Source organism: Peromyscus leucopus, chromosome 2 (genome assembly GCF_004664715.2).
Source record: "Peromyscus leucopus breed LL Stock chromosome 2, UCI_PerLeu_2.1, whole genome shotgun sequence".
Taxonomy (NCBI): domain Eukaryota; kingdom Metazoa; phylum Chordata; class Mammalia; order Rodentia; family Cricetidae; genus Peromyscus; species Peromyscus leucopus.
Genome location: NC_051064.1, coordinates 143,317,043 through 143,333,152, shown reverse-complemented (window position 1 = coordinate 143,333,152; position 16,110 = coordinate 143,317,043). Strand labels below are relative to the sequence as shown.

Sequence of the window (16,110 nt, the reverse complement as noted above, 5' to 3'; positions counted from 1 at the left end):
CACTGTGTGGTAGGGTGATGAATGTCTGCTCGTCTCTTTCTTTCCCGTGTCTCCATCATGTTTTCTTTGGTGGGAGGTGGACAAGAGGAAAGAAATGACCGGGAGGGCTATGCGAGGTAAGAAAGGAGAGGAGCAGGTGGGACCATCTAGTGACTGCTGTGTCTCTACCCCAACCCCATGGATACCTCCTTTCTGGAGGTTGACCTTGGGAGGGAAGAAGGTCACTCAGATAAGTCCTCTTTCATGTCTATCCCTTTGGGGCAGCCTCTTTTCCTGGTATTTCACACAGGGTAGCGTTTAGGACAGGGGCCTGGTCTTGAGCTTTGGAATCTGATGGGCTTCTGGACTGGGACAGCATCTGAGCCGTCAGAACCAGCCCTTTGACCTTGAGCTGGCCAGCCCACCCTCCCAGATTTGCACCTGCCAGTTGGGGTTGGCTTGTTTTTGCAGCACCAGTGATGGAACCCAGGGTGTCACACATGCTGGACAAGGCCTTTGCCGCGCGCGCGCTGCCACGCCCCCCTCGGCCTTTGCTTGCGCTGATTGGTCCAGGCTCTGCCACTGAGTCGCTCTCTCAGCCTTTGCATCTGAGGATTGGCACAAATGCTGCCCAGTCCTTTGCATATGCTTGGTGAGGGACTCTTGCCTCAGATTCCGTGTCAGTCATTGGGTGAACACCCAGCTCAGGGTGTGAACTCAAGAGCAGTGTGGTTAATGCTCCAAGATCCATGCAGGTAGCAGAAGAGGAGAAAGGCCCATGCGGACAGGGCATGCCTGGAAATAGCCTGGAAGCAGAATTGGGAGGTTTGGGATGGCAGGGCTTCAAGATGGGGCAGGGTGGGGGGCAGTGGGAGGCTGGTCTCCCAGGCTAGAGAGCAGTGGGAACTGACGTAGTTGGGGAGGGAGGCTCTTCACTCTAAAGCAAGTAAATTCCGTGTCACTTCTTGGTTCTGAGGGAGGACTACAGCTTGGAGGACTTGGCACATAGCAGGTAGCCTTCATGTTTGAGGGGATGGGGGGCTCCTCCAAAATTGGCAGAATTGATTTGCCAGGCTTCTCTTTTCTCTTGAGAGCAGTAGAAAACCTGGCTCAGACTGGCCAGAGCGTGAAAGCGACTGTTCACTCAGTAATTCAGGTGTAGATCTGTCTTCAGAGGTGGTGGGAGTTACCCGGTCTATGCCTTGCTGGCTGCCACTCATGGGTGGGGGTAGGGAGGGTTGCTGGCAGCCCCAGAGCACTGGAGTCTGACCATGAGCCGGTGGGCCGGCTTGGGTCACGTGCCTTCCCCTGAACCAATCCCAGTGGTCAGACAAGAACTCATTTCTGTTTCTGAAGGACAGTTGTTGATGAGGTAGGGGGTTCCCAAAGTCAAATGGGGGGGAGGTGCTGTGTCAAAAATGAAAGGGGGATCTGGAGACATGGCTAGGAGGATAAATGCTTGCCACATAGGCGTGAGGACTTGAGTTCAGATTCCCCAAAACCATGTATCTTTAATCCCAGCTCTCCTAAGAGAGATAGGAGGCAGAAACAGGAGAATCCCAGAAGCTCACAGGCCAGCTAGTCCAGCATATGCAGTGGTGAACACAAAGACACACACGCGCACACACACACACACACACACACACACACACACACACACACGTCTGAAATAAGGTGAAAAGCAAGGACTGGCACCTAGGTCGTCCTGTGACCTCTGCTTGTATAAGTATATGCATATTCTGTAAATAAGTAGCTCGTGTTAAGTCCACACCCACTCGTGAACATACACACACAAAATAATAAAACTTAAAACATGAAGGGGAATCCCTATCCAGAGACGCCCAGGGTTAGCCATCAGCAGAGCCTTATCCAGGGGTGTGTAGAAACTGGGAAGGGAAGGTGGGTGAGCAAGCCTCAAAAAAACATTGTGGCTCAGGTCATAAGTTCTGTGGGACTTGCACCAGAGCCTGGGACAGCCCTGCCAGCTCCCTAGATTTGGGTGAGCTACAGTCAGGCTGATGCTTCTAATCCCAGCCTCCCAAAAACTGTCTACTAAGGGCTGAAGGATATGGCCATCTGGCCCTCTCCATCCTTCCCAAGCAAGTGCATGATAGCAACTAGCTCCCCAGAGCCACCAAAAGCCGGAGCCCAGGCTTGGAAGCCGTGCAGTCCAGGCCGCCTGTCCGTGACTCGGTCGCCTGCTCCTCTTCTCAGCCAGACTGCATATTTGGTGCTGGAGTCACTCAGTAAGGGATGTGTGCGGCTTCATAATGTCCAGGTCTCCAACGGGCCAGAGAGGCCCATGTTCCCAGGTGATGATCGTCAGATTGAATTTGAGTCTACACTCAGGCTTTCTACAGTCTCCATCTCCAGGGCATGCATGGCCCATGGTCACTGCACGGCCCTGTCCCAGGAGAAAATCGGAGCTCTGGGGTATTGAATGGATGTGTACAGCTCCTTGGGAGAAAACCATGGCCTCTGAGGCAGATGGTGGGCAATTAGCCTAGTGTCCTCACAGGAGCAGGCTCTGCAGGGCAAGCTGATTAAACATGCCCCAAAGAAAAAACAATGATGTGAAATTCCGAGAAAAAGAGGCGGCTTCACCTGGTCCCTCCTATGCCCAGCCACACCCACACTGGGATAAGAATCACCTTACCCAGTGGCTCTGCAGGCCTGGAGGAGGCATGAGTTGAGAACATTAATGAAGGGTGGGATTCTGTGGCAGTCCTTCATGTTTGGGAATGGCGCACCAGAGTGGCAAGACCACATGACAGAGGCCTAGAGAACGTGGAGTCATGGCAAGCTCCGGCCCCTTCTCTGCCAGCCGCTAGGGATCATGGTAGGGTGGCTGTTGAGACCTGCAGAGGAACCTGGCTAGTGGGAACAATGGTGGTCCCCAGGGCAAGCCTAGCCTGAGGAAGGAGGGAGATCCAGGCCCAGGCCCAGGATGCCTGCATTAGTGTAGCCCTGAGTGGCTTGCCCTGCCTGCATCCTACCTCTGGCTCCACACAAAGGGGAGCCATTGCATCCTGGCCCTTCCCGTGCATTCCTGTGACACTTCTGGCCACCACAGAACCCTGAGCACCTTCAGAGCTGGCTTTCTAGTAGACCTTTGCCCCCTCAGATGTCGGGAAAAGTTGGAAGTGACTGTTTAGGGAGGCTTTGGGATCCTCTACCCAACTGTGGGAAGGGAGGGGGTTGTGAGGAGATTAAGATGCTGTGCCTGTCACCTCTAGTGCACCTTCTAGTCAGGTACCCTCAAGAGACACCCTCAGGAGAGAGCCGCCCTGGTTTACCCCCCTCCGTGTCCCTCTGGGCTTCAATATCCTGTAAGATGCCTTGTCTCCCCCCCCCCCAGTTCATGTGAGGATGGGGGACTAATGTCACATGGAGGTGAAGAGCATTGGGAGGTGGTGTTGGTGTGTCACGCCCCCCCCCCCAATCCATAGTCCAAAAGCAGAAGTCAGTCCACAGAGCTGCCAAGATACCTTCTGAAGAGGCCACCTAGAGAGCACAGGTTAGCTCAAGGGCTGGATGGCTCCCTCCCTAAATTTACTTTGCAGGAGGGCACAATCTGAGCTCAGGAGCAGGTATATGCCAGGCTGGTGACCCAGGTGCCCATCCATGGTGGGCGGCTAGCAGCAGTCCCTCAGCCCAGCTTCCTCACACAGGCTCCCTCTGCTCTGTTCTGTCTTCCCTGGGCTCGTGACAGGGCCTGCCTGCTCTGCCCTTCATAAAGGCCTTGACTGCCCCATAGGTCAGGGAGGCTGTGGCTCGGGGTTCTTTGGGTGCTGAGACCAGAGCCTTCTTGGAAAAGACAGAGGACATAATCTCTATCATGAAATTGAGCCGGGTGTGGTGGCACACACTTTTAATCCCAGCACCGGAGAGACAGAGGCCGGTGGATCTCTGTGAGTTTGAGGCCAATCTAGTTCCAGGACAGCCAAAGCTATGTAAAAAGACCCAAACAAACTCTGTCTCAAAACAAAACAAACTGGTGGTGATAAACTACACTTGATGCACATTTAGAACTTTCCAGAATGTTTCTACTCCATCTGTGACTGGCAGGCAGCATGTGCCCCAGGATAACTGTGAATGCAACCCAACATGAAATGATGAACTTACTTAAAATTATGTGATTTGGGGAGATTTTAAAATATTACTGTTATTATTAGCAGTAGTACTATCATTTCCATTGCAGCTCCCAGGGCCTGAACTTGGTAGGTAACAGCATTGTGTCACAGTGTTAAAAGGCTGGGGAGAGCCTGAGAGACAGTTGCCCTGTTGAATGTTTACTGAAGGCTGGGAAACCAGTCTTGGCTCCTTGTTTACATTCAGGTCAGATGCCAGGGGTTAACATCAGGAAGTGGAGGAGCCAAGACTGAGCCCACTGATTGTCTTGACCTGCCTGGCCTGCCTCTATCTGAAGCACCCGGCACTGTGGACACGCCCACCAGAGCCCTGCCTGAGGCTGGCACTGGGGTGCATGAGAGGAGATGCTATCCTTGTTTCTGAGGAACCCCACATTCATATCAGGAGCTGCAGGGACCATGAACTTGATGCAAGGGCTGCCCCCCACACACACAGTTGTTGAGATCCACTCCACTATGGAGAGCAAGAGCAAGCTCACCCCTAAGGGAGTGGGGCTAGGGGCAGTGAGGAGGGTGAGGAGGATGAAAGACTCTGCTATTACTCCATGCCAAGACTGATAAAGACCTGGGCTCTACTGCTAAAGTCCCTCACAGTCAGTGTTCCTCTCCTGAGCCTTACAATCACATTTTGGATGACAGTGTACAGTAAGTGGTCTGACCACCACGGAGGTCCAGGCGGTTACACTGCCCAGGACTCTGTAGCTCTCTTAGCATGCTTCATGTAGACACGCTGGGATGTTTGCTTGAGGAAATCAGCAAGCATCACTGATCCCAGAATATGTCTCAGAACCTAGAACAGGACCATATTCTAGAAGCCAAAACGGTGCTGACACCAAACCACCCAGGCCCAAAGCCTGGCTCTGCTCTTTGCCTGTGAGCTTGGCTCTATCATTTAACTTCCCATGTACCTCAAAACTCCAATCTATAAAGTTGGCGTGATAATAATAATACCTCTCTCATGGGTTATTGTGAGGATTGATCTACTTAAGACATTGATTGCCTCTTTATTACGGTGGCTGTTGCAGCTCCTGCCATCAAATCCACTCTCTGAAGATAAAATGTGAGGAAAAGACTCTGCCTCTTTTTTTTTTTTTTTTTAATCTTTTTGTCTTTAAATGGCAGTCCTTCTCAAAAGCATTTGTTTTTCTATACTCCGTTGACCAGAACTGGGTCACATGGGCAACCGTAGCTGCACTGGAGGCTGGGAGGTAACTCTTTAAAAGCAGAACTCTTACAGACTGAAGGAGATGGGCTGTGGAGCAGCAGGTTCCATCTCTGTCCCCCTGGTCACCGATTGAGGATGTGTCCTCAGGGAGGCTGCACAGCAGCCCTTCTTCCTTAGGGAAGAGGCCCCTGGGGCACTTGTGTTGGTAAGTGAGCTCCATGGGTAGCAAGCAGCTCCCTGGAGCAGGAGGGTCTCCCAGCAACAGTCACCTGAATACAGCTTTTGTTGGTACCTCTGCATCCCTGCCTGCTCCCTGCCCGGAGGTCGGAGGTTTGTGGTTTGCCCGGTGCAGGGGGTTACCATTCATGGTGCTGTTTGCTTTTCTGTGCTTGGACAAAGCCAGGACAGTCCCAGAAGCTTCCTGTGAGCAGGGCACGAGCCTTTGTGGCAGCTTGGCTTCGCAGCGTGGCCTTCCTCCCATCTCCCTCAGTGGCTGTCTACACTGGCTGGAATGGAGGAGAGTTGATAGTCTGTACCGCTCACTGTCCAGCCCCTTAGCCTCCTGCACCTAAGAAGCAAATGTGGCCCATGCGGCTGAGAAACTTGGCTCATTTTTTCTTAATTAATTTGAACGCAACAAGCCACTATGTTCTTGGTGGCAACTGTGTTGATTTGTACAGCCACACACCAGAGTCCAGGGTCTCTGTTCCCACACACTAGGAGTAACATTCATCTAGATTTACAAAGACTACTCCCCTCTGAGTACCTCTATGAAGGCCCAGAAACGGATAGCGTCTTGTCCAAGGACATACTGCAAGGTACCACACCTTCTGAGGCACAAAACCAAAGCCAACTCCATTTTCATTGTCCATTGTTTCTGATGTGTGTTTTGATCCCCTCTATGCAGAAGGCAACGCAAGCTGTGCATATTAGTGGTGCTCATGTACTGTGGGCAGGGTACCAGGCACATTTAAGTGGCTTGTTTTGGAGTAGGGCTGTGGCTGGAACTCAAGGCTTTGGGCATGCTAGGCACCCTCTCTGCCCCTGAGCCACACCTTCAGCCTCCATTTAAGCTTTATTTGCCCCCCATTTCACAGGTAAGACAACTGAGGTCTATGGACATAGCCCCTCCCTGTCCAGTAATCCCAGGACTGCAGTCTGGGGGCCAGTCTTTCAGGCCATGGGTAGGTTGGCTCTTCCCCGGGAGGGTGCAGGGCAGTCTGCAAGCTGTACCGCCTGACCAGCTGGTGTGGGTGCTCAGTGAGCTCGCAGGAGCCTCTGGGCTTCCCTTAGTTGTTTTTCCAGCCTGGCTTCCTGAGACTGGGCCCTTGTTAGGTGTGCCTGGTTCCCATTGGCTACTTTAGAGCTGGGCTGGACTGGAGGGCGGGCCTCGGTGTCAGGTGCACCTGTTAGGGTGGTGGTGCGTGCGGTGCCAGGGCCACCCCCCATGTCTGCTCTTGGCCAAGCTCAGGTGCAGCAGCTATTGTGTGTTTTCCACCTTTACCCAACGCCTCGGGTGTTCTAGCAATACCAGCCCCCGGGTCACTCTGCTTCCTGGGCCTGTGACCGTGGGCAGGGAGAACTGCACTGGAAGAAACCGCATGCCTGGTCAAATTAGAATGCAGGATGCCACAAATGCATGCCAAGCCCAAGTGTGTTCCATATGCTACTGGGGGTACCCTAACTCTAAGAATTACCCATCTCTTCTCTGAGGGCAGGCCCCCTGTGTGTCTCGGGTTTTAGATCTTGTTTTACTTAATCTTTTTGTTTTTTTTTTGTTTGTTTGTTTTATTTTGTTTTTTCGAGACAGGGTTCCTCTGTGTAGCTTTGAAGCCTTTCCTGGAACTCGCTCTGTAGCCCAGGCTGGCCTCAAACTCACAGAGATCCGCCTGCCTCTGCCTCCCAAGTGCTGGGATTAAAGGCCTGCACCACCACCACCCGGCTTACTTAATCTTCATGTGGCAACCCTGACTGGATCCCTGTGCTGAGTAAAAAACAAGACCCCAAGAAAAGGATATAAAGTTGGTGGAAGAATTGGCAAGGGACTGACAGAGCCTCTTGGGACCAACATGCTGCCTGCATGGACAATAAGACCTTAGTGGCTTCCTTGAAGTGCCTTGAAGACACATAGAAACCATTCATTTAATATAATATAATATAATATAATATAATATAATATAATATAATATAATATAATATACATAACATAATATAATATATGTAAATTATATATGTCAAGCAAACAAAAACCAGCTACATAATGTAGTATCAATGGACTTGTGCTAGCATTCACTCACACTTGATTCTGAAATAAACCCCTGGTGACAGTTGAGTGTGCAAAGGGACCCTGTCAGGATGGGCAAATGAAGACCACTGATAAAGGAGCTGAGAATCTTAGAGTCTTGGCTACCACTAAAGATGGCAAGCCAGGACGAGGGGCAGGTGGCCGGGGTTCAGGCCTTTTATGATCTGACCTCCCGTTTTTGGAGGGATGTGACAGTCAGCAGCCTGCACTGGAGTCCACCAGTGTGAGACAGAGCAGGCAGGTGCCCCCCGGCTCCACTGGGGTCTTTGGGGGAAGAACCTGTCTGAGGAGGCGAGGTGGGCACAGGGAAAGCCAGAGGAGGGTGGTGGGAAGTAGGAAGGAGCCTGGAGGTTGCCGTGGAGGGTGTGGCCGGGACAGTGTGGAGGCTGCGTTCAGCAGAGACCCTGGGGCTGCTTCCTGAACTGTCACTGTGCCCTCCAACCTGGTTCTTTTCCCGCCACCAAGATGAGGACTCACTCTTTTTTAGAGGGTGGGGGAGGTTAAGAAAACTAGCTAGCCCAGGCTGGCTTGGAACTCGTTATTAGCCCAGGCTGGCCTTGAATCTGCCGTGGTCCTCCTGCCCCAGCCTCGTATGCTGGTGTTCAGCAAGTGTGCTACCATACCCGGTAACCTCATTCCTGATGTGACTTCCTAAGAGTGGCCGTCACAAAGGCCCACACAGCCTGCTACCTGTGTCACCCGCTCCCAGGAGGGCACAGTGCTGTCCCCAGCACTCCTGGCAGTTTGAGGTTTATTGGTCTTAAAGGAACACACCAGGGCCCACAGGACCACCATGGCAAATGACGTTCCATGAGCTCTCATCTTTGAAAGGCTCATCTGTTGCCTGGATACCTTCTCAAGACACAAGCATCTCTCAGGATGCACACACGGGGCTGAATACAGGTGCTGTTATGTCCTACACCTATGGTGTCCCCATTTTGGGGGGCTATGCCTGTCAATGCTGTGCTCTCTGTGGGGAGCAGGACCCACAGGGAGCATGCGCTCTGCAGGATGTGACTGTGGCCTTCATCACCAATTCTCCAGTGTGACACTGTTCAAATTCTGACTCACCACCTGTGACATACCATAGCCTGGCCTTTCAGAGTTCCTTAACCTCTCCGAGCCTCAGTGGCCTGATGTGTGAAATGGGGATCCTGTTGGTACCAGGCTCAGGTTTGGGGGTGTCTGTGAGAAATCACACACAGAGCTTCCCTAGGCATGGGGGGTAATTCATGGTCAGAATGTTAACTCTTAAGTCTGTAGCCATCAAGGGGACACTGAGTGGCCACAGAAGTATCGGCAGCTCAGGAGTGTGGCAGGTTCGATGTGTGTGGACTGGGTGGGTCCAGGGCCTATTTGGGAAAAGGTCCTTTGTGCACAGCTCACAGGAGTAGCCTGAGCCCTTCCAGGTCCCCCGTCTCTGACCAACTGCTCTTGTCCCCTAGTGCTCCTGCGGGAGGAAGTGGTCCAGCTTCAGGAGGAAGTGCACCTTCTCCGGCAGATGAAGGAGATGCTGGCCAAGGACCTGGAGGAGTCACAGGGTGGCAAGTGCTCTGAGGTCCTCTCAGCCACAGAGCTTCGGGTGCAGTTGGTGCAGAAGGAGCAGGAACTGGCCAGAGCCAAAGAAGCCTTGCAAGGTGAGTGACCGCAACAGGGGACAGACTTGGGTAGCTCCTACCTGAGTCTTCCCAGCCATCTGAGCCTCCCGGAGTGGGTCCCTGTCACTTCCTGTCTCAGGGTGACGGTTGCTCTGAGGAATGAGTAGCGAGTGAGCTTTAAGAAAAAACTTATTTGAAGCCAGGTGGTGACTGCTCACGCCTTTAATCCCCAGCGCTCAGGAGACAGAGGCAGGCAGGTCTCCGTGAGTTCGAGGCCAGCCTGCTCTACAGAGTGAGTTCCGGGATGGCCAGGGCTGTTACACAGAGAAACCCTGTCTCCAAAAAAAAAAAAAAAAAAAGCCACAACCACGAATGTATTTGAAGTTTTTTATTAGTATATGTTTTACATAATAATGGGTTTGTTATGCTATTTTCATACATGTGTATAGTGTATTTTAGTCACATCCCCATTCCCACATCCCCATCTCTTGTTCCTCCCACACCCACTAATCCCTTCCTCTTCCCAATCAGACCTTCTGTCCACCCCACCCCCACTGAGTCTATTAGGGCTGCTTACAGGAGGGTGGGTGAAGGGCTATTTCCAGGAACTTGGGCACCTTGCCAATGGTTTCACCACTAAAGCAAATATCTCTCGTGCCTTCAGCAACTATTAACTGCCCACAGATTCCCAGGGAGGGGTGGGGCCTCAGAAGCCATCTTTGATAGACTGAGATGCTGGCCTACTGCTGAGTCTATCCTACATTCTCGGGATCCTGTGGGGCCTCTCTGAGCATGTGCTGGGCTCTACCAGAGAAATGCCTGCGGCCCCACATAGCACTCCCATTCCTCAAGGTGGGCTCTGAGAAGGGCATGAATTTTTTGTCACCACTCAGACCAGTGTCATTACCCCATGAGATGTAGTGGCACCCTGTGGCCCTGGCACTTTGGAGACACTTGAAGCTATGCAGGTGTGTAGGAAATCCCTTGAGTTGGACCACAGTTCCTTGGTCACCAGCTGGCCAAAGATGACAGTGGGCCTCGAATGCAACCAAGTTCCCTGAAACAGCTCTTAGCTCCTTTTCTTCTGCAAGCCTTCTTGCCCATGCTCTGGGCTTCAGGGAAGGTTCCAGAAAGGACGCCTGCCTAAGATGCAGCTGTCATGGTGCTTTGAGAAGTTGGTGCCACAATGTCTCCAAAGGACAGGTTTTGGGGTGTGCATGCTTCTGGCATTCAGCCTTCCAACATTGGTGACAGATGTCATCTGCAAAAGTTCACACTTGAGAACTGTGCAGTCCAGTTATAAAACATGAAGAATTGCAAAACCAAGTCTCATGTTTTCAGTCAGTTTCAGTCATATTTCAATTTATGATTTTGTGCTGTCCCTGAGGGCTGCAGATTGAACACATCTGCCAGACATCTAGGAAAGCTTTGTCCCCGGAAGCCAGGGCTGACTTGTTGCTTGGACCACCATGATACAGGGAGTCAAGTTTTTCCTTTGACCAGTTCTGGGTGAGAATCTCGGGTCCAGGAGGGGAGTGTTTGAGCCTCCTAGTCCACAAGACACCATGCAAGGGGCCACAGTGGTGGGTCACAGGTTGTCTTGGCAGGAGCCTGGTCGAGCATTGCTGGAGGGTGAGGAGTCTGGGGTATGAACTTTCTTGCTGTCCAGCTCTGTCCCAGATGCAGTTCTCACATTATGAAGGAAGAGGGATTTTGTTGGCCAGTGAGCCACCTGCATCCCAGCAGCTTTCCCTGACCCTAGCTTTGTTATGCATGGGTGACTGAGCAGGTGGCCATGTGATACCCCGTTGACATCCCCAAGGATATGTAAGGAGTCATTGGGAAAATGAGTGTGTGTAGCATTCAATGTGTGTGGGACACCTTGTTGGTGGGGATCTTATTTCAGCAATGTCTTACTTAGGGTTTCTATTGCTGGAAAGAGACACCATGACCGTGGCAACTCTTTTTTTATTTTTTTATTTATTTATTTATTTATTTATTTATTTATTTATTTATTTTTTATTGTTATTATTTTTGTTTTGTTTTGTTTTTCCAGACAGGGTTTCTCTGTGTAGTTTTTGGTGCCTGTCCTGGATCTCACTCTATAGACCAGGCTGGCCTCGAACTCACAGAGATCCACCTGGCTCTGACACCTGAGTGCTGGGATTAAAGGTGTGCGCCACCGCCTCCCCGGCTTGTGGCAACTCTTATAAAGGAGACCATTTAATTGAGGCTGGCTTTGCAGTTCAGAGGTTTAGTCCATTTATAGTCATGGTGGGAAGCATGGTAGCACACAGGCAGATGTGGCGATGGAGAGGTAGCTGAGAGTTCTACATCCGGATCTGCAGGCAGTAGGAAGAGAGGGAGCCACTAGACCTGGCTTGAGCATTTGAAACATCAAAGCCCATCCCCAGTGACACACCTCCTCCAACAAGGCCACACCTCCTGATAGTGCCACTCCCTATGGACTGTGAGGGCCATTTTTATTCAGACCACCTCACTAGGTAGCCTAGGCTGGCCGTTAAGTCACTGTGATCCATCTGCCTCAGCCTCCCAAGGGCTGGGACTGCAGACATCCACCTCTTACTAATTCTGACCTTGTCTAACATTCCCGACCTGCCTGCACCTGCATTCCTCTGAGGTAATGGTAGTACCGGTGTTTCTTACCTTCGGGACCAGACAGTGGCTGCCTCTCAGGCCGAGAGGGTGGAGTGACATACATGAGTGGCGCACTGCTTACTGGGATTTATAGTCTCATGATTGGCCGATGGCAGGGGCTAGGCCCACCTTCTCAGATCTGCTCATAGCTGCCACCTGCCTGCCTTCTAGGCCAAAGGCACCCCAGAGCCCATGCACTCAAAGCAACAGTGTCCCCGAAAAGCTAGTGTCTGGACACCTCCAGGCACCCAGAGCATTCCACCTGGAATCCTGCAGCGTCATAAAGAACTCCACTCCCACACCAGCCCCTGCACAGGGTGCACAAATTGCAGACAGATGTGGCAGGTGGAGGTTGGGCATGCAGAGGGTTTTATGCACAGTAATGAGGAGAAGGAGCAGACGTGAGCAGACGTGTGCCTGCAGCAGGCAGCAGATGGCGGTGACACTTGTTAACAGCCGGTGGCCCTGGGGAAAAGCAGTGCCCCGAAGACTTCCGCCCTGGCACAGTCCCCGCCCCGCCATCTTGCAGTTTAGAGGAGACCTGAAGTTTGCGGCTTGGATGAGAATTGGGAACCCAAGCAGGCACTGGAACAGTGGTCCCCAGTGCTGACATCGGATTGGGAAGAGAATCAAGTGCGGGAAGCCAGGGGCTTGGAAGGCACCTCTGCTGCCCTGGGGGTGAGCGTGGAAACGTTGGCTTCGGGTGTTTGGTCTCCTCATGAATTTAAAAGTAGAAAGTGAATGAGCAAGAAGCACGGAATTGGGGGTGTATCCAAACGCACCCCTAGATACCCCATGACCCCCACTGTGCTCCCTGAGAGCTTGCACGACCATCTGGTGTCCGATAATTTCCCAGGATTCCATTTCCCGACTTCCCTGTAAATCGCGGCAGTCATGAAAATTGCTTTCTTTCATTTTTCTTTTAATCTCTTAACAGTGTGTTGAACATGCTGAGCAATTTCCAACAACAATAAATACGATTCGAGGACATAATTTTTAATGACTGCATAATGTTCCACCAAATGGAGGTTCCATTATTTATTCAGCCATTTTCCTGTCACTGGGCATCTGAGCGGTTTTCATGTTTTCTCTTCTCTTCCTCTTTTGGCCACTATACCATGACGAAGATCTGGTTTGAAAACCTGTCTTTTTCTTTTGTTATTTTCTGTATTGCATTTCTAATTTAGTGTGTGTGTGTGTGTGTGTGTGTGTGTGTGTGTGTGTGTATGTATGTATGTCTGTGTGTGCGTGCGTGTGCACGTGCACACTCCTGCATGTGAGAGACTCTTGTTCATGTGCATGCACACACTGACCAGGGTGTTTGTGTGGACAGCTTGCAGGAATCATTTCTTTCCTTCCATGACGTGGGTCACTGGGATTGGCAGCAGGAGCCTTTACCCATGAGCCATCTCATCAGCCCTGTTGTTTGTTTGATTGATTTTTGAGAAAGGGTCTCATATATTCCAGACTGGCCTCAAAATTGCAGTAGTGTAGGGGCTGGCCTTGAACTCCTGATCCTCCTGTTCTGAGTCCTAAGTGCTGGGATTATAGGCTCCTACACCTTGTTTATGTGGTGCAGGGGATCAAACCCAGGGCTTTGTGAATGCTAGGCACGCAGTCTACCCACTGAGCCACACTCAAAGCCCCTTATTTTATTTATTTATTTGTTTGTTTATTGCATTTATTTTATGTATGTATATATATGTGCATGTGAGGTTACCTGTGGAGGTCAGGAGAAGGTGTTGGATCCCTGGAGCTGGAGTTAAAAGTAGTTGTGATCCACCAGGTATGGGTGCTGGGAACTCTACTTGGGTCCTCTGCAAGAGAAGTGTGAGTGCATAACCACTGAGACGTCTTTCCAACTCCTCTTTGTTTCTTAACATACTGTTTCTCAAACTTTTCTCAAGCTTTTAGGGAACTGAAAACCCACAAAAGCTGTTTCTGTGGTTTGAAATATCACTGTTTACCATTCAAGATCTTAACACTATTGAAATCTCTGAATTCTCACTAATTTATTCTAAAATGACAGCAATGAACCGATGCATGTTAACATCACTTGCCTTGATTTTTGTTTTGTTTGTTTGCTGTTGTTATTTGTTTCTAGACAGGGTTTCCTCTGTGTAACAGTCCTGGCTGTCTTGGAACTCACGTGTTAGACCACTCAACAGAGATCCACCTGCCTCTGCCTCCCGAATGCTGGCATTAAAGGAAGGGTCACCACTGCTGGCTAGCGTTGATGTTTTTAAAGTGAGAAGTAACTTGAAAGGGTTTGAGTAGAGTGCAACATTGTGTCTGATGTTTCCCATTTGGTTTTTGAGGCAAGGTCCCTCCATAGCCCTTGAACTTTACTATGTAGACCAGGATGGTCTCAAACACACAGAGATCCTCCTGCCTCTGCCTCTTGAGTGCTTGGAATTAAATGTGTGGTGCACTGCCATGTCCAGCTTTGTTTTTATTTATTTAGTCATTCATTCATTTATTTATTTATTTAGCCATTCATTCATTCATTTATTTTGAGACAAAGTCCAGCTGTGTAGCTCAGGCTGGCTGTCTCACTCACAGCAATCCTCCTGCCTCTGACTTCCATAGCTGGGATCACAAGTATGAACTGGCACACTTGGCTTTACTGCTGTTTCTGAAAAGATCCTCTGCCTACATCATAGAGTGCAAGTCCTCTGGGCTCCTGCAGTGTTTGGTTGAAAGCTGACATCACACACGAGGTGTTGGAAAATAGAGGAGTGTATCAATTACCTTAATGATGTAACCACGACTACACCTTGTCAGCAGGAAAACTCACCAGGTGATAGGTAGATTGTGTCCTGAAGAATTCATTGCAATTTCATGTAGTCCGGCCTGGCTTCGAACTCCCTATATAGCCAAAGCAAGCCTAGAACTTGTGGTCCTCCTGCCTCTGCCTCCCACGTGTTAGGATTATAGGCACACACCACCACACCAGGTGGCTGGTCCAAGTGTTGAGTATTTCATTATCTATTATTAAAGAGACCCATGAGTTAATGTCACCAGCACTGTCTCCCAAAAGGTTGTCTTAGTATAGAAAGTCCTTTACATACGATCATGGTGGCAAATCAGTTTTGCCAGGTGAATTCTGATTCTTATTGCTCTAAAAGAAACTCCTTAAAAAAAATGTCATTATTATTAGCCAGACATATCGTCTTATGCCTTTAATCCCAGCACTCCAGAAGCAGAGGCAGAACTCCCTGTGAGTTCAAGGTCAGCCTGGTCTACATAGTGAGTTTTAGGACAGCCAGGGCTAAGTAGAAAGATCCTGTCTACAAAAACTTATTATTGTTGTTGTTGTTGTTGTGTGTACACATGCCATGGTGCATGTGTGGCGGACAGAGGACATTGTGGAGTCAGGTCTGTCATTCCACCTTTACAGGGTCCTGGGGATTAAACTCAGGCTTGCATGGCAAGTGTCTAACCACCTGTCTTAGTGAGGGTTTCTAGTGTTGTGAAGAGACACCGTACCCACGGCAACTCTCACAAAGAGAAACATTTAATTGGGCTGGCTTACAGTTTCAGAGGTTTAGTCCATTATCATCATGGCAGGGCATGGCAGCGTCCAGGCAGACGTGGAGCTGGAGGAGCTGAGACTTCCACATCTTGCAGGCAACAGGAAGTGAACTGTCTCACTGGGCGTGGCTTGAACATATATGAGACCTCAAAGCCCGCCCTCATGGTGGCACGCTTCCTCCAGCAAGGTCACACCCACTCCGACAAAGCCACACCTCCTTGCTCTTTAAAACTCCAGTGTGAAGAACATAGTTCTGCTAATACAGTTTGACGCCACTGGTGTGATTTCCACTGTGACGTCAGGGCTTACCCTCTATTGCTTTTGCACCAACGGTATATACATAGTAAACAGTGCTGAAGAAGAAGGAAAACGATAAATAGCATTTCAGCGTTCTTAGGAAAACTCTTCTCGTCACAGGCCCCTGAGAGGCCTGTTTGGTGGTGATGACTAGCATCCGAGCACATTTTATGGGCCACACGCTACAGAACTTGGGCTCGTCTTTCGCTGATAGTCGCATAAGGCACATGCTGTTCTTTTCCCGGTTTTTAGAAGCGGGGAGTACCGAGCTGCCTTGGGTGTCTAGGTCACATGGCAGTTCCCAGATGGACCTGGGTTTGAACGCCAGTCCTTGGGTGGCACTGACAGGGACAGTGAGTACCGCATTAGAGAAATGGTCAGAGGAGACAGGAAAGCAGCTGAACGGGCAGGGACCGGGGCTG

The 16,110-nt window shown here is 50.5% G+C and overlaps 1 protein-coding gene across 3 annotated transcripts in view; it reads left to right on the top strand.

Moving 5' to 3' along the window:
- Window positions 1-16,110, top strand: part of Kazn (kazrin, periplakin interacting protein) — a 392,507-nt gene that overhangs the window by 282,795 nt on the left and 93,602 nt on the right. For all 3 annotated transcript variants that reach the window (XM_028880664.2, XM_028880665.2, XM_037203167.1), the window contains exon 2: window positions 9,046-9,237. In XM_028880664.2, the coding sequence (XP_028736497.2) occupies window positions 9,046-9,237 (192 nt within the window). The remainder of the gene's footprint in view (window positions 1-9,045; window positions 9,238-16,110) is intronic.